Genomic DNA, 17,679 nt, shown 5'->3' with positions numbered 1-17,679 from the left:
TCAAAAACAAGCTCGTATTCGTTGATAGCTGGCTCACTCTGTCAAAATCTGATGATTGTCTCTTTCCTGCTTGGGAGCGTTGCAATAATCTCATTCAAGGGTGGCTGGTCAAGTCTCTTTCTTTGACTACTGCAAAAAGCATCCTCTAGTTTGACAAAGCATCCGACATCTAAAGTGATCTCTGATTGCAATATTCTAAGTCTGATCTGTTTCGCATCACTGAATTACAAGAGGAAATCTACAATTTACGCAAGGCAATCTTAGTGTTAGTGAGTATTATACTTGTCTGAAGATCTTATGGGACGAATTGGACAGTATTCAACTGATTAAGCCATGCTCCTGTAATTTTGCAAACACGGCGCATACTCATCGTGAACAAGATCGCATAATTAGGTTTCTGAAAGGTCTCAATGATTCGTATGCCTCCATTAAATCCCAAATCATGCTTGTTGATCCTTCACCATTAATCAACCTAGTTTTGTCTCTTATGATTCAACAAGAATAGGAACTTACTCATCCTCTTGATTCGAAGATTCTGCTTGCCAAAGGACCATCTCTGTCTCCTCATTATGCTCCGGTTGGTCCCAAGCCTACGTCTATGGTCACTAAATAGTGCAGCTATTATAGTCAACCTCGTCATACTGAAGCAACTTGCTATACGAAACATGGTTTTCCTCCAAGCTTTAAATTTCAATCCTCTACCACGGTGAATAACATCTCTACTCAAGACTTTGGTAATGTTCAAGAAACTCATACTGTTGCATCGCTCCCTGTTCCCTCATCTTCTATGGCTTCTATCCTACCACACCTCACCTCTGATCAATATCAACATCTTCTTACTCTCCTTGCACCTCCACAACCTTCGACCTCTATAAATCATTTCATTGCTTCCGCTAAATCACCTACAAGTATATCCAATTCTTCTTTTTTACATTATGTTACTTAGATCATTGATTCGGGTGCCATTAACCATGTCTATAACAATCTTGATTTTTTTTTCCTTCATATCATTTCATTTCCCTTGTCTCTGTTAGCTTACCTACAGGGACTCAAGATGTTTCCACTATTTCTAGCATGATTGTAATATCTCCTTTTTTAATTCTCACCAATGTTCTTTTTCTTTCTAATTTTTCCTTTAATATTGTCTCTGTTTCCTAACTTACATTGTCTCTTAATTGCTTTCTTACCTTCTTTGATTCTTGTCAGATTCTCTCACTCAATCCTTTGGAGATGATTGGTTTAGCTAAACTTTTTGAAGGGCTTTACATTCTTCATGCAGATATGATTTCTTCACCCACTCCTCAAGTGTATATGGTTTCTTCCAATATCGTTTCTGTCAATACTTCCAATTCTACTTCCACCTTGTGTATGATTAGGACACATTTCTAATACCTCTCTTTCCACTTTACATAAGCATTGTCCCGAAATTCCTTGTACCTCTTATACTTTTCCTTGTGATGCTTGTCATTTTGCTAAGTAGAAACGTTTATCATTTCCTGTAAGCACAAGTTCATCTAATAAAATTTTTGATTTGATTCACTGTGATGTATGGGGTCCTTTTTCTACTCCTTCTGTTTAAGGTTATCATTATTTTCTCACCATAGTTGATGATTTTTCTCGCCATACTTAGATTTTTTTTGTTACACTCTAAATTTGATACAAGAACCCACCTTAAGAATTTTTTGATTTTAATTGAAAACCACCCACAACAATCAAAACCTTAAGATCTAACAATGGTCCTGAGTTTGCTATGCAGTCCTTTTATGATTCAAAAAAAAATTGTTCACCAAACCTCCTATGTTGAAACACCTCAACAGAATGGTTTGGTGGAAAAAAAGAATCAACATATTCTAAATGTTGCTTGTGCAGTTTTATTTCAATCTAACATCTACCTATTGTTATTGCTTGATGTTGTATGCTTGTGTGTTGCCGTGTACATGTTATTGAATGTTATTGTGACATGTTTTAGCTGCTGTAATTGCTATTCATGATGAGTAGATTATGTCTCCATGGCCATGCATCAAGAAGTTAGCTTTGAGCATGCTAATATGTCACTAATTAACAAGAGAATAAACAAGTTACGTGTAGTGCATTAGCATCCATCTAGCATGATTAATATGGTATTGTTTGCTACTGAGATTCCCCTGAATCTCACCCCTTCCTAACCAACTATTTAGGTCAATCATCAATGGGCAATAATGGCATGAGAAACAAGGAGAAGAAAGTGGAGAATTATTGATGTCAATAAATAATATTATTATTCATTGTGTAATTCTCCTATTATGTAATTATTGTTATGGATGTCAATGATGCCACGTATTTAATTATAATGCTTATGGCATGTATAGAAATGTATGAGCATGAATGGGAAAGAGTAAGCACATGTTATGTATGCCAAAGAAATAAAAAGAATTAAAGTAAAGAGATGTTAAGGGATAAAACGTAGGTCCTGGAGTAGTGAGTTTGTAGCTTTAGTTTGACCTACCAAACAAATGAGTTAGGTCACAAGATTTGGTAGACTCATAGTACACATTCCAAGATTTAAAATGAGAGGTAGATCACCTCAATTGGATGTGTATACAAGGAGATACAAATTTCTAAAGTTAGGCACAGAATCTAGAAATTTCAGATTTTATGAAATAAGTAGTAGCATTTATTAATTAAAATGTACGAATTGGGAAAGGATAAGTCCAATTGGATATTTTTCTCTTAAAGAACATTGAAATATCTTTTTGTAGAATTTTAGAACACCTCAATAAGATTTTTATGGAATTAGTTATGAATTTTTGAAGTCGGACCTGTAATCTGAAACTTAAACAGTGAATAGTAACCCGAGTAATTATGTTGAAATTTTTAAATCCATGGGCTTACGAATGCGTACTCTGAGGGGTTAAAGGCAGGACATTTCAGTTAGATAAACCAAGAGTAAGTGAATCAATGTTTCTTGCATGGATAAAGATGAATTCTAAGAAGGATTTTGCAAAAACATTGACATACTCTAAGTTTCCTTGATACTATGTTTATCAGCAAAGTAAGAGAGAATGGAAAGTTAGAGAAAAATGATTTGCTATTGGCAAGATTACTCATATACCACCTTTTTTTTGGAGAACTTTATTACATTCATATGCTTATCACAAAAATTAGAGGTCCCACTTCATTTGAGGATATTAGAATAGTGAATGGTGTTGTTTACCCTAGTTTTAGAGTTGTATGTTATGCTCTTGGGTTGTTAGATGATGATATCGAATACATAAATGGGATTAAGGAGGCATCTATGTGGGAATTGGTACTTTACTAAAAAAAGTGTTTATCAGCATGTTGTTATGTTCTTCATTGAGTTGACCTGATGTGGTCTGGAAAGAGACCTCAAAAATATTGTTGGAGGATTTATTGTATATCTCACAGAATGATCCTCTATCCTTTGGTAAGTAATATTACTAGAATTAGTATATTGGTGTCCTGGTTTTAACATTTGTGAAATTTTACTTATTCTTGCATTTTTTTATAGGAGTTTCTATATCAGATGACGATAAAAGACAAGCTACACTAAAGGAGATTGAAGCATTATTGCAAGAGAATGGGAAAAGCCTTCAAGACTTTCCATTACTTTCTTACCCCTCCTCATGTCTTGTATTTGATGTTAGGAATCACTTGACAATACAGGAACTAAATTATGATCGTACTGTTTACAGGGAAGAGTCGAGGAATTCATTGGAATCCTTGAATGTAGAGCAAAAGAATATCTATGACGTTGTTATCTCTTCATTATCTTCCCTCTTGGGTGCCTTTTGTAACATCTTAAATTCTACTCTAAGGATTTAAATATTAAAAAAAAAAGGGTTCCAAACTGTTATTTTCTCCGTTTTACCTAGGGTCTTTAACTTCAGTTTACCCCTAGTGTTTTCTTTTTACACTCCACCATCTTTCTTTTCTCTTCCCCTCTCTCTCTCTCCCCGCGTTTATTTCGGTTGCAGCGTCGGTCATCTCTCTCCCTTCTTTTTTCATCGTTTCAGATAGTTTTAGTAAGTAAAACTACTTCTGATTACAAAACTTCCTTAATGAAAGTTGTCCTACTCAGTCAGATCTATCTAATGATAGTAATTTTGTGTTGCTTAGAGAAAATTTTTGATATAGAGTTAGGAGCAAGTACTTAGTTTTGATGAGTGTTAACCACAGTATTGTAGATTTGTTATAGTAGATCATTTTTACCGGTTTAGATTTGTCTATTTGTTGATTTTAGTATTTAAAAATTAATTTTTAATTAAAAAAATATGTTAGTTATAAGATATATCATATTTATACCGATTAAAATTAAGTTAAATAATTTATTTGGGTTGTTTGACATATTATTGAGATTTTAATCGGTTTAGTTTTATTTATTGGGTGACTGGAGGTTTTAAAATAATTATTGTGGTTAAAGTTTATTATTTATGAAATATATATATATGCCATTAAAATTTTGATTAGATCATTTATATATATAAATATTTGAGACACTAATGAATTTTTATGGTTCGGTTTTGAGGTTTAAATTTCAAATGAGATTTTTAGAATTTAGAATATACTAATTTCATATTTAGAAATTTTGAAAAATTCCTTTTATTAAAGTAAATAAGTTGGAGGATGTAAATAAATAATTTGGCTTATTAGAAAATTATCAATTAGTTCTAAAGTACTTAATTTTGGGTTATAAGAGTTGTGAGAATTTAGAATGAAAATTAAATTAAATTAGGAATTTAACTAATATAGAGAAGTTTAATTAATTAATTAGTTTGTATTAATATGTGGTTATATTAATTGTGTAGATTAATTTTTGGTTGAGCAAAGGATTGAGCTTGTGGTAATTCTTAGTATTGCTTTGGCGAGAGGTAACCACTTTCCACTTGTTATATGTGCTAATATGTTGTTTGTGAGTATTTTGCTATTTTTAGAATGATAGTTGATATTTGGAATTTGAGTAGATATGTTATATCTTTTGAGCTATGAAAATTGTCTTGTGGGATTTTTGGAATTGTGATTGAGAAGTTTGGAAAAGATATATGATTTATATCTTATGGATTATACTGAGAAAAGATTGAGACATTTTTATTATATTGTGAATGATTGGTTGTTATTTGGATTTTGGGATTGAGTCCTATCCTACCACGTGGTAAGGCCGCCATTGGTGCACATGGGTTAGCTTCTTTTTTCGTCCCCCATAGTGAGGGATAGGCCTTCGTGGCTTCTTATTCGTCCCCCAAAGTGAGGGATAGGCCATATGTTTGATTGATCCCCCAGAGTGAGGGATAGACTTATGTGGCTTGTGTGTTGACCCCCATAGTGAGGGTTTGGATGATTGAAATTATATTGTTATGGATATATCTATGTTTCTCGAGAATTAATAACTATCCCACTTGACACCTCACGAGCACGTGTTAGTATGTATGATGAGTTGGAAAGCTGGTTACTGAGGCATTTGTCTCACCCCGTGATTTAACATTTTCAGGCGATAGTTCAGGTGGTGGCCCATCAGGGAAGGCTCTGGAGGCATAGTATGCTGTTATAGTTTGTATAGCCTCCCTGCTTTTATTCTATGTGCTGACTTGTTATATATTGCCATATAGGGCTCATCTACTATCATGATGTAAAAGAATACTTTTAATTACTAGCATCTGGTATGATAGGGCCGCGAGGAGGCCCGAGACATCTTAAACTCTGCATGTAACGCTCCTTTGAAAGTGTTGACTTTTGACTAATGAGCTCTATAGTTTATATTAAACTGATTTATTAGTTCGTACGTTTGAAAATATAAGCTTGATTTGGGCTAATGGGTGGAATGATATTTCTGGACTTTGATAGTCCAAGGCCCAAGTTAAGTATCGATGTGCTCGTGATATAAGTTTATTTTTTTTAACCATGATAGTGATTTTAAAATTTTAAGGTTTCTTCTTTTCTTTTCTATCATGGTTAATCTTTGGAATAAATTGTTGAATTTCATCTACAATGGTTTTGAAAGAACGGTCGTCACACCTTTTTCTTTGTATATGGTTACAGAGGGACAGGGAAGACCTTCCTATGGAATGCATTGACATCAACCATTCATGGTCAAGGTGATGTTCTTGTGGTAGCATCCATGGTATAGCTGTGATGTTATTACCATCCGAAAGGACAGGTCACTCGAGGTTTGCTATTCCTATCCAAGTTAATGAAGATTCAATTTGCAATATAAAGCATCATTTGCCATTAGGTAATTTAATCAAAGCCACCAAACTGATCATATGGGATGAGGCTCCTATGGTCCAATAGCATTGCATTGAAGCCTTTGATCATACATTAAGGGATATCATACATTGTAATCATCCTTTTGGTGGGAAGTGTGTTGTGATGATTGGTGACTTTCATCAAATTCTACCTGTTATCCCAAAAGATACAAGAGCATATGTTGTTAATACATGTATTGGCTCCTCATATTTGTAGGATTATTGCACCATCTTTCAGTTGACTCAACCTACATTTGTTTTCATCTTCCTCTAAAGAAGATCATAGTCGCTTAGAACAATTCTCACACTGGCTCTTGGAGGTTGGTCATAGTAAGTTAGGAATGCCACATGATGGAATAGCAGAAATTGAGATCCCTAGTGAATTTTTTATTGATTGATATAAAGATCCTGTTACTGTGATTGTGTCAGCTATTTATGATGACTTGCTACAGAACCTGGATAGCAGCAGCTACTTTAATGACAGGGCTATATTGGCCCCCACTAGTGAGATTGTCAACCAAGTTAATGATTATATGTGTTTGTTGTTGCTTGGTGATTCAGTGGACTATCTGAGCTATGATTCTGTTTACAAATCATCCCAAAACAATGATGGATTTAAGGATTTGCATACAACAAAGTTTTTAAATACCATTAATACTTCTGGTATGCCTGTGCACAAGTTAACGTTCAAGGTTGGGATGCCAATCATGCTCTTGAGGAACATTGATCAAGCTTCGGGATCATGCAATGGAACTTGATTAAAAATTACTCATCTTGGGAATTTTGTCATTGAAGCTATAACGTTGAATGGGTCAAAACCTAATCAGAAGGTTTTAATTCCTCAAATGGATATGAATCCTTTAGATAGTTGACTACCATTTAGAATGAAATGAAGGCAATTCCCTATCACTATTTCATTTGCAATAACGATCAATAAAAGTCAAGGACAATCATTGCGTTATGTAGATTTATACCTTCCGAAGCCAATGTTTACGCATGGGCACTTATACATTGCTCTTTTGAGGGTTAAGTGTATTGAAGGGCTTAAGATTCTTTTGCATGGATATTATTGTAATGGGATGACTCTCACCACAAATGTTGTTTATCGTGAAGTTTTCCATAATGTAAGCCTGTGGTGCTGTTTTTTTATCCACTTGGTTTTCTGATATGCTACAATATATAAAGTATTGATTTGCTTCCCATTTATGAGACGCTATTGTTCAAATTTTTGTTGATTTACACGCTCACCAGCGCATGCTTCCTGGGCATCGCACGAGGGCGATCACACTAGTTTTTCTTATGACAAGTGTATGGAGAACGACTTTTGATGAATAGTTGACTTCTATATGAATACAAGATATGGACAAAAAAAATTAATTAAACTTATGATGGTCATTTTCAAAATTTCTTTTTCTAAATGTGGTGTTCAAAATTCCGACTTGGGAAATCTATGTTTCTTGTACGGTTACAAAGTAAAAGGCTTTTGAATTGTGGGTTACTCATGAGGACTGATTTCAATGAAAGCTCAAATCCTTTCCTAATCAATTTGTATTTTTATGATATTTAGTTAACTTGTGATTAATAAATAGAACTCCAACAAATAAGATGACCCGAGTTATGCATTTTGTTATACTAATTCGATTTAAAATTTTGATTAAACCCTAAAGCAACTAAAAGGAGATTTGATCAAGTGATCACTCTCATTCATGGTGGTATTGTTTTGGTGCGTTGGTGTTGGTTTACTCTTTTTGAAACTCCTCTATTTGCTTTCTATCCTCTTGCATGCTTCTCACCAACCACAAAAACTCCTCTTTGCTTCTCTTCTGCATATTCTTCTAGCTACAAATTCATTAAAATTTGTTGAGAGGGAAAAATGATTTGTATTTAGGTTAGGATTTTTTCATTCTTTCACCATCAAGATTGAGAGCTTCTCTTTCAGAATTATAGGATAGAGAAGATAATGAAGAAAGATCATTGACATAAGCTTTTTATTTTGACTTCAAATAGAGGTAGAATGTGATTCTAGTCCCCGGATGAAGGATCCTTAGTCATTTTTTCAGTGATAGTTATTGTTATTAACGGAAGCTTGGAGCATTTAACGGACCAAACCATGAGGATTCAATAAAAAGAACCGAATTCAAAATTTAATAGAACTATGAGGGCTATTAGATTAATTTTCCCAAAAAAATAAAGGTAGATTATTTTAATAACTTATTAGGTTTTAATAATAAAAAAATAGACCAACTTAAAAGGGATGACTCTTTTATTTTTGAGGTCTATAGAACTAACTCATTTAAGTTCAATTTTGCTTTTAAATGCTCTAAAGCACAACCTTGGTCCTCTATTTAAACAGGTTGTTTGTAAATTGAAATGGGAAGTACCCCATATACACACACACACACATACTTTTCTAATTTTATTTATAAGACATTTTCAGCATATTTCACATAAATCAAGAAAAACCTTAAAGTATATTAACTCTATTAAAAAATAACAAATTTTCAATTTTATCCCTATTTAATATATAAACCTTTTAAAAAAATAATTATCTAGATTATAATAAATGAAGGATGAAATAATATATTTGCGCTAAAAATGTAATAAAATGACTTATAAATTAGACAAAAAAATTCCCTCTTTACCCGATAAATAAGACCATAAGAGTGTGTGTGTGTGTGTGTGTGTTTGTACTCCTTTCAGTGCAAAATATAAATTACCTTAATCACTTCATGAGAAGAAGTGGATAAATCATTAAATATGTCTTAAATTGAAATTTTTTTTCCGTCTTTGCTCCTATACAAATCTCTCACCTCTTTCTTTTAAGAGTAAAATACATTTATGATCTTTATATTTTATCTCAATTACAGAAACCTCCTTTCTATTTTAAAAACATATATAAATTTTTCTTTAAATTAAAATATATATTATACAAACCTCCTTTCTATATTTAAAATTTCATTTCTATCTACCTAAACTTTTAGTTAACCATTAAGTTTTAAATTTAAATTATTTTTTAAACAAAATGTCCCTTTTAAACTTAATAGACATTTATATTTCCAAAAAAATTTTGTAAAATCAAAAAATAATTCTAATACATATATTTTTAAAATTCCTAATATATTATAACATTCATTAATTTTGATTTAAATCATAAAATTTTATAAGTTTAATTTTTTATCACATTCATTAGAAATTATTTACTTTGATTTCTTTTAAATTGTAAAAACATATTCCAAATGCGTAGTTTCTGTTTATCATATGATTTAAATGATATAAGTTTGAAAGATTTTATAAATTATTTAAATTTATAATTCAAAACTTTTAAACATATATTTGTTACAAAAATTTATAAACATATTTAGTTAACCATATATACATTTATTTTAAAATTAGTTAAATTTTTAATCAATTTTTTTATGTTTGCCTTGACTAAATGAAATTCATGTAACCGTAAAAATATAATGTAGAAATTTATTAAAATGAGGAATAAAATAAAATAAATTTGATTTAAAATAATATTTTAGAATCTTTTTAGAATATTCCTAATAATGTTAACTGATTAGACTAAATTGTATATTTTTAAAATAGAGGGGAGGTCTATATAATTGATGCAAACTAGAAGAGTAGTCAAAATATTTTACTCTTCTTTTAATGTACAATAGGTAGTTGTGTGCCACTAATAAATATGGATAAAATTGAAAAATCATAATTATATTAGGGAAAACAACACCAAAATATCCTAAAAAATGCTAAAAGGTAAATTAGGATAGGTGAATTTCACAATCTCAAATCAAACTTTTTCTACTATTTTGAAATTTTAAAATATTATAAAATAACAACATTGTGCTTACACGATATGACTACTTTTATATCGCTATTGACTACTCTTGTTTTGTCATTGACTATTTTTGTTTTCCAAATTCTAATGACTACTTTTGTACAGTTATTGACTACATAAGAATAGTAAATAACTAAATGAAAAGCAGTCACTAGATTTCTAATAATATGTATTACATTTTTTGAATTTTTGAAACAAAAGTAGTTAATAGCGAAGCTAAAGTAGTCAATAGCTAAACAAGAGTTGTCATCAAATTTTTAAAATTGAAAGTAGTTAACCACAATGCTAAACTAGTCAATAGTTAAACAAAGATAGTTATTAAAATTTTAAAAACAAATGTAGTCAATAGCTAAAAAATAGTAGTCAGTATATAAAAAAGAGTAGTTACCAGAGTTCCAGTGACTTGTCACCAGAGCTACAACGACCGGCCACCAATAGGGTTGCACGTATCTAAGCTCTGGCAACCAAAAATTGACTAAGGGTACTGAGATGGCAATATTTAAAAAAAAAAAAAATAGTGAAGGGCATTTGCATAATTTCACAATATTTGAAAATTCCAAAGTAATATAAGGGGTCTAAATTGAGATTTTGAAATTCATCCACACTGATTTGTCCTTTAACAATTTTCAAAATATTCTATTGTCTTTTTCCCATATGGATTGAGAGTTTCTTGTATTAATTAGGAGTAGTGCTACCAAAGAAAAATTCTAACAGGAACATGACACTTTTGAAGTTCTTCATTGTAGCAGTCAATTCTTTCTTACATTCTTATACAACCATTAAGTTGGAGATTTTGCATTGTCATTCAATGTCAAATAAGTGCTGATTTGAACCATAACTCTGCAAATATATGACAGGTTCTCATATGTCTTTCTTCTTTTTATCTTTGGGTTCTTTATTGTGATATTCAACCTTCTCGAGATTTTATGTAGCTTCTCAGCAACTCACTGAGCACATTTGATCCTGATAGCTTTTTTTAGGCCAAACAGCATTAGCTTTTATGGACTTTCATTATTCAGCATGTCTAATCTTGCTTCTTCTTTTTTTTTTTTTTGAGCTGGAACATCAGGATGTTTCAGCTCTATAATTATTGAAATTTCAGAGCCCATTTTACAAATAGGCGAAATATAATAAGAAAAAGTATTAAATACGGAAAGCACATTTAAATATCTATAAACAAAACTTGCTAAAAACACAGGTTAACATTAAAAAGGAGCCAATACAGTAAAATATCAATCTTTTTGGTCAGCTAAAGGGGAAAAGTGGTGCATCAATATATAAGAAACTATACAAAATATCATGCATACACAAACCGTACGAAATATTATGTCTTTTTTAGGGCCGAGCAATAGGAGGGACGGGCTAGCCTGTAGCCCACCCATTTATTGTTAAATGGGCACAGGTTAGCCCATAACCTGATGACAACCCATTTAAGCCAATATCAAATGGGTTACAAGGCAAATATTCTACCTTACAAAGCTACCAACAAATTTTGCATACCAAGTGGCATGCCAAATATGAAATAACCATACCTTATTGTAATTTAACAACATCACATAATATCATCCAGATTCAATCACACAATCTTACACAAAGTCACAAAAAATCAAAGTATGATAAAAAGCTCCAAACTTCCACATGCAGGTTAAAAGTTCATACAAGCATTTAAGGTTTGTTAAAAGCTAAATAAGAAATAATATTATTAATTAATTATCCACCTAGATCTTGAGTATGATCAATATCATTATCATCTTCTCCAGAAGCACTTGAAATTGATGAACTTGTAGCTGCTGACTCTTACTCTATAGGAAGAAAACAATTAAAGACAGGCTAGTTCATTAATAAGAGGAAAAAACATGAAACAACGCAAATAAGAAGATATATAGTATATGTAAATCCATGTAGGTGTATTAAAGACAAGTTAGTCACAAAACCATGATTTCTATACTCATTATATATTATATGTAAATGCATGTAGGTGTATTAGTTAAAACTTAAAAGTTAAAGGTCAAATAAGAAGATATATATAATGTACCAAAAGGCTTACGTTTTCCAAAGGCATGATGGTTTTGCGATTGTGATTCGTGACTTTTCAAAGATACCCAATAAAACTCAAAACTTTTTTTTCAATCTAACATGCTACTAAAATAAATGAGCTTGGGTAGAGCCATTCTTGATAATATAGTATATGTACAAATACAGGTGAATATATTGGGATTGATCCCTTTAGTTGATTATATTGTTCCATTATGACGAGACAGAGCATCTGTTTAGTGTTCAATGTAGCTCTCAAATTAACTTGAGTTCAAATATTATGAATAGAGGGAGAGGAAGCAGTTAGAAATTTCTGCAAAATATTCATTTTTGAGCAAGAAAGCGAAATGGCAACAGGCAAGGGAGAGAGGGAGAGGGAGAAGTTAGAAATGAAAATTCACTAATGGTGCCGCTTAGCAAGGAACTGTCGATACCAAGTTCTATCTGATTGTAGTCTAGAAGCATTGACCTTTGCGAGCTAAGACTGACCCTTAGAGCTTTGATCTTCTACGAATTTGAAGTTGAAACTGACACTGAGTAAGGAACTTGAGGCTTCAATCTTGTACAAACTGAAGGAAAAGGGACGAGAATCTACGGTGGACCACTGAGAAGGTGAAAATTTTGAACTCAATATTGAGATTTGAGGAGAGGAGCAGGAGCGACGGCTAAGGGGCGTCAAGGCAACTTGAAAATGAAAATGAAAATAGGAGGGGAGGGAGACTCTGACTGGATCGAGGTGGTAGGGAAGGAAAAAGAAAAATGAATTAATAAAAGATATAAAAATTAAAAAAAAAAACTTAAACAGGTAGATATGGGCAGTCTGATGCCTTGTCGATAGCTCGTCCCATTTAATGAACTACCCCGCCTATTTAAGCCCTTTAAGCTCGTCTGTTCATGGGTTCTTAGTTGGGCTATTTGGGTAGGCTTATATTGGCAAAAATTTATTGAGCTATAGCCGGCTATTAGGCTACGGGTTTCATGTTTAGCCCTACTTTTTCAAATGGGCAAGCTATCAAGCTATGGGTTTCAGAGTCCAATCAAATAAAAATTGGTGTAACTCGTAGCCAAGTTATATAATATATCCAAATTCATCTTTGTGAGTGGATTACATATGGGTATCAAAAGAACTTGACTAAATCCCAGGTACCCCCGAAAACCCTCATTGGTATCAAAGTGAATTCATTGTGGCTCTAGTTTCCTTAATGAAAGGTTTTCTAGTTGCTCTTCCAACTAGACAATTTTCATATAAGAACATTTTCATGTTAGTGATTTCACCTAACAAACTCTCTTTAGCAAGTTTAATTATTCTATTTTGATGTATATGTCATAGTTTAGCGTGTCAGGCATTCATGTCAACATTATTAGAAGAAGTAGCGAAACAATTATGTGCATCAAAATTACAAATAATATCTATGATAAAGAACTTTTTTTTGAAAGGAATGTTGAACCATAAAGAGTCAAATCAAAAAATATGTCTATAAGCTTGCTATGAAAGTTTATATTAAAACCATGTTCTAAGAGACATAAAATATAAACTAAATTTCATCAGAAGTTGGGAGTACAAAGAATCTGCCTCATTATCAAATTATTACATTTCTCCCAATGCTTTCAGAACAATGGCTCTTTTGTTGCCCTCGAATAACTACTATCTATAAAGCCTGTTTTATTCTTTTTCAAGAGTGCCAAATGCATTTCGTGACTCTATAGGCCATAATTGTCAGCTCCGGTTAAGATGTGTAGGATTAAAGAGGTTTTTAGGTTGTTCGTTGGATTGAAAAATAAGATATGGTCAGAATCAATCGAAGAGGAGCCCTCACTTCGAAAAATTGCACCATAGCGATGGAAAATGAAAGAATAGTGCGGATTTATTTTTCCCTACAGGAGATAAAAAGACAATTAAGAGTTTTCTTTTGGAAAAAAAGAAGAAGTTAGAAATTAATAAATCACAAATCAAGTTTAGTAACAACACTTTATTTGGTACAATATTGAATTTGAAAATTAGAAGAATGTCTTATTGACATTTTTTATTTGGCATTTACGAATTTTTAGTTTCTTTTTTTTGTTATTTTTTCTTTCTTTTTACCTAGAAGGACCAGCCACCGTTAAAATTATCAAATAAATACATTGGTTAGGTTTAAACAAATTTAGGATCAAAAAATTTTCTTTTCAATTTGCTTTCTTTTCTTTTTTAATCAATTTTCTTTCTTTTTTAAAATATTTAATAATTTATTGGGAAAATAGCAAATAAAGACCCTGCTATGTAAAATTGTGATTTGGGACTCTTAATTTGGAAAATGACAAATAAAGACCTGGTCTCATATTGCAAATATGAAATCTTGGTGAAATGTCTGAAATGCTCTCGACCAAGTGACAAGTTGACTGTGACAAATGACAAATTCACTTTATCAAATGACAAATTCACTTTATCAAATGACAATTTCAGTAAACCAAATCACAACTTGACTGAGGTTATGCTAAATGATAAGTTGACTATAGGAAATGACAAATTTACTTTAGCGAATGACAACTTTAGTAGACCAAATCACAACTTGATTAAAGGACATTTCAGATATTTCACCAAGGTTTTATATTTACAATATGAAACCATTCTTTATTTGTCATTTTTCAAATTAAAAGTCCCAAATCACAATTTCACATATTAGAATGTCTTTATTTGCTATTTTTCCTAATTTATTCTCTTTTTTGTCTTTTTGTTGTCAGAAAAATATTGTAAAGGAACGTATTAAGATTCTTTCTCATCATCACAGTACATAATGTTTAGCATTTTAATTGCCCGCATGTTTCTTGAGATATTTTACACACATAGGTGAGGGAGCTATTCAAAATTGAAAAAATATGACGAAAATCAGTTTCCATTGTCATTTGCCAAATATTGAGGAGTAAATATTCTACATTGATGAGGATGAAGTGGAAAACCATGCTGAAAGTCTCCAATAAAATATTTTTATGATTTTAAAATTGTCAAACTAAAACCTTTATATATTGTTTATCTATTGCTCATCTCTTTTTTTTTTTTGGGATGTGATTAAAATATATGTAAACTACTTGGTACTTTGATATTTTATTTTATGAAATGAATTCTACCATACTCCTCTGGTTCTATTTATAAGGCACTCCAGCATATTTCACACGGATTAAGAAAAACCTTAAAATGTATTAACTCTTCATTAAAATATAATAAAATTTTAACTTTACTCATATTTAATATATACACTTTTCAAAGGAGATAACTACCTATAATATAATGAATGAAAGATAAAATAGTATATTCACCCTGATAATTTAATGAAGTGACTTATAAATAGGACAAAAAAAACTTTCTCTCTCTGCCTTATAAATAGAACCAAAGGACCAAGTGTTTTCGTTACTTACATGAAACATGCGTACTAAAGCAACTTACTTACTCAACAACACTTACCGTTTATGCTAGTCTCATCTATTACACGGAATTTGAAAAATAAATTGTGCTCCTATAGTCCTTAATATAAAACTTATTTAACTAATTTGATTAAATTAAGGAAGTTAGGTAAGTTAGTTAATTATAAGAAATGTGACAAATTTTTTTCTAAAACATCAAAATCATCTTTCTTAATACCCCATCTCCTTTTTCTACTTGATTATGGTTGAAGAAGTATCCACAGAGATAATTTAAAAAATAAAATAAATATGAGAAATGAGTCTTATGTTTAGGACTAAAACCAACTTAATAATTAGGTCATATATTAAGAATCAGAGGAGTATTATTTATACTTATGAATATCCTAGTATGTTAGAATTTCTTTTATTAAACATAGATATAGATATGCAACTTGATATGATTTGGGACACGGTAGAGTAGTGTCGAATTTTCAAGATAAAAAACCTTTTCGGTAAAAAAAAAAAGAAAAGGAACCAGTGGTAAAAAATGAACTTAATAAAACTATGGGCTCCCCATTTAGCTCCTCCCTTCTTGACAAGAGCCCATAATCTCTTTTGTCTTGCCAGCCCAATGTCCCATAAAAGTACTCCAAAAGAGGGTGGACCCTTTAATGGTATGATTGATAAAGCCCAATAACGTTTGGAGGAGGAGTTTGTTTCAACATAGGTTTTTTATTATCAACAAGGATTGAGTCTAATGAAAAAAGCCAGTCTCTCATAATATGACAAATTAAGATTTGAATCCCTACTGAAAGAAGTGTCTACATCTAGTGTCCCACAGTACCTCGAATAGGATTGCTTCAATAAAAAAACACCTATACTTTAGCAAAAAAATAACATACGTTTTATTTAGGGTCTTATGCGCCCAAGATGGTTCCTTCTTTAGGATGAGGGTTGTTTTTGATTTTTTTTTTTTTGCCAACTAGGGAAAGGGATTAATTTTTACAATATAATAATTGAATACTTAAATTTTTGTTAAGAAAGATTTTTATATTTAATGTCTAACAGTATCTAATAATACTTTTTTGTTACTTTCTCTAATTTATTAATAGCTCTATCCATTGTATAAAAATTGGCAAAAAAACAGTATAAGAAAATTAATTTTTTTTGGTTAAATAAGAATAGGTTTTTTTTTTCAATATAAACTAGAATTATCCTCCGTGCATTATTAACTAATAGAAAAAATATCTTTCTAAATTTCCTTAAAAACGTGTAATTTACTTTTGATTTTTCATAGTTAGAAAAAGCTAGTGAGAAAAAGATATGTAATGTGCAGTAAAATATTTAAAAATAAATAGTTTTAAAAAGAGCATTTAAATAAATCTTTCATGAAAAACAAATATGAAAATAGTTTATTTACTAAAAAAAAAACTTCGCTGTGAGCATACATATATACATATATATATATATATAACTTCGTTGCGGCCAATCTCTTATTCGTAATATTATTCAAAACTTAAATGAAATCTCACAATTTCAATTAAATCATGAGACGGGAAAAAAAAAAAACACAGAGAGAGAGTGATAGATAACAACTAATTTTAAAGGGAAAATTAATTGGCTGAATCAAGTCCTGTAGTTTGTTTCTTTTGAACTGGACTCTTATATTTTGATTCGTTACACTGTTATAGCACTATTAAGTTTTGATAATGTGGAGGGTAACTAAACTAACCCGTGAATAATGAAACATGAATTGGCGCTACGTGGATTAATTTTGATGACGGGCGGATAATTAAGTGATTTAGGAAGCCTCTCAGCAGATAAGAAAAGCTTGGGGATATTTAGATAAAACCAAATTATAGTTTGAAAAATAACTTCTAAAATATAGATTTTGTGAAGAAGTAATTCTGATAAAGTGAGAGTGTTTGAATAGTTGTTATCAGAAGCACCTTTTATATATGCTAATTACTAAGAAAAAGTATAAATTAATATGATAATTACATAAAAGATGAATTTCATAATATATTTTAATTTGAAGGAATAAAATTATTAATAATATATTTCTTACCAACATAATTAATAACATATAAGATAAGGTAATTAATAAATAATTAATATGTGTCTATATTTATAAAATATATTATTAAATATGTTTATAAAAAAAATAATTGATGGGTGTTAAAATCATAT

General features: G+C 31.0%; 1 protein-coding gene across 1 annotated transcript; it reads left to right on the top strand.

The window, feature by feature from the left end:
• Window positions 1-6,126: 6,126 nt before the first annotated feature.
• Window positions 6,127-6,997, top strand: LOC114712427 (uncharacterized). Its single transcript, XM_028896963.1, has 2 exons — window positions 6,127-6,226; window positions 6,645-6,997. The coding sequence occupies exons 1-2, from the start codon at window positions 6,127-6,129 to the stop codon at window positions 6,995-6,997; spliced, it is 453 nt and encodes a 150-aa protein (XP_028752796.1).
• Window positions 6,998-17,679: the final 10,682 nt, after the last annotated feature.

The sequence above is a fragment of the Neltuma alba genome, unplaced genomic scaffold (genome assembly GCF_004799145.2).
Source record: "Neltuma alba isolate B1F8T4 unplaced genomic scaffold, ASM479914v2 tig00011361_pilon, whole genome shotgun sequence".
Taxonomy (NCBI): domain Eukaryota; kingdom Viridiplantae; phylum Streptophyta; class Magnoliopsida; order Fabales; family Fabaceae; genus Neltuma; species Neltuma alba.
The sequence above is the reverse complement of the archived record's forward strand: the minus strand, read 5'-3'. Positions and strand labels throughout refer to the sequence as shown.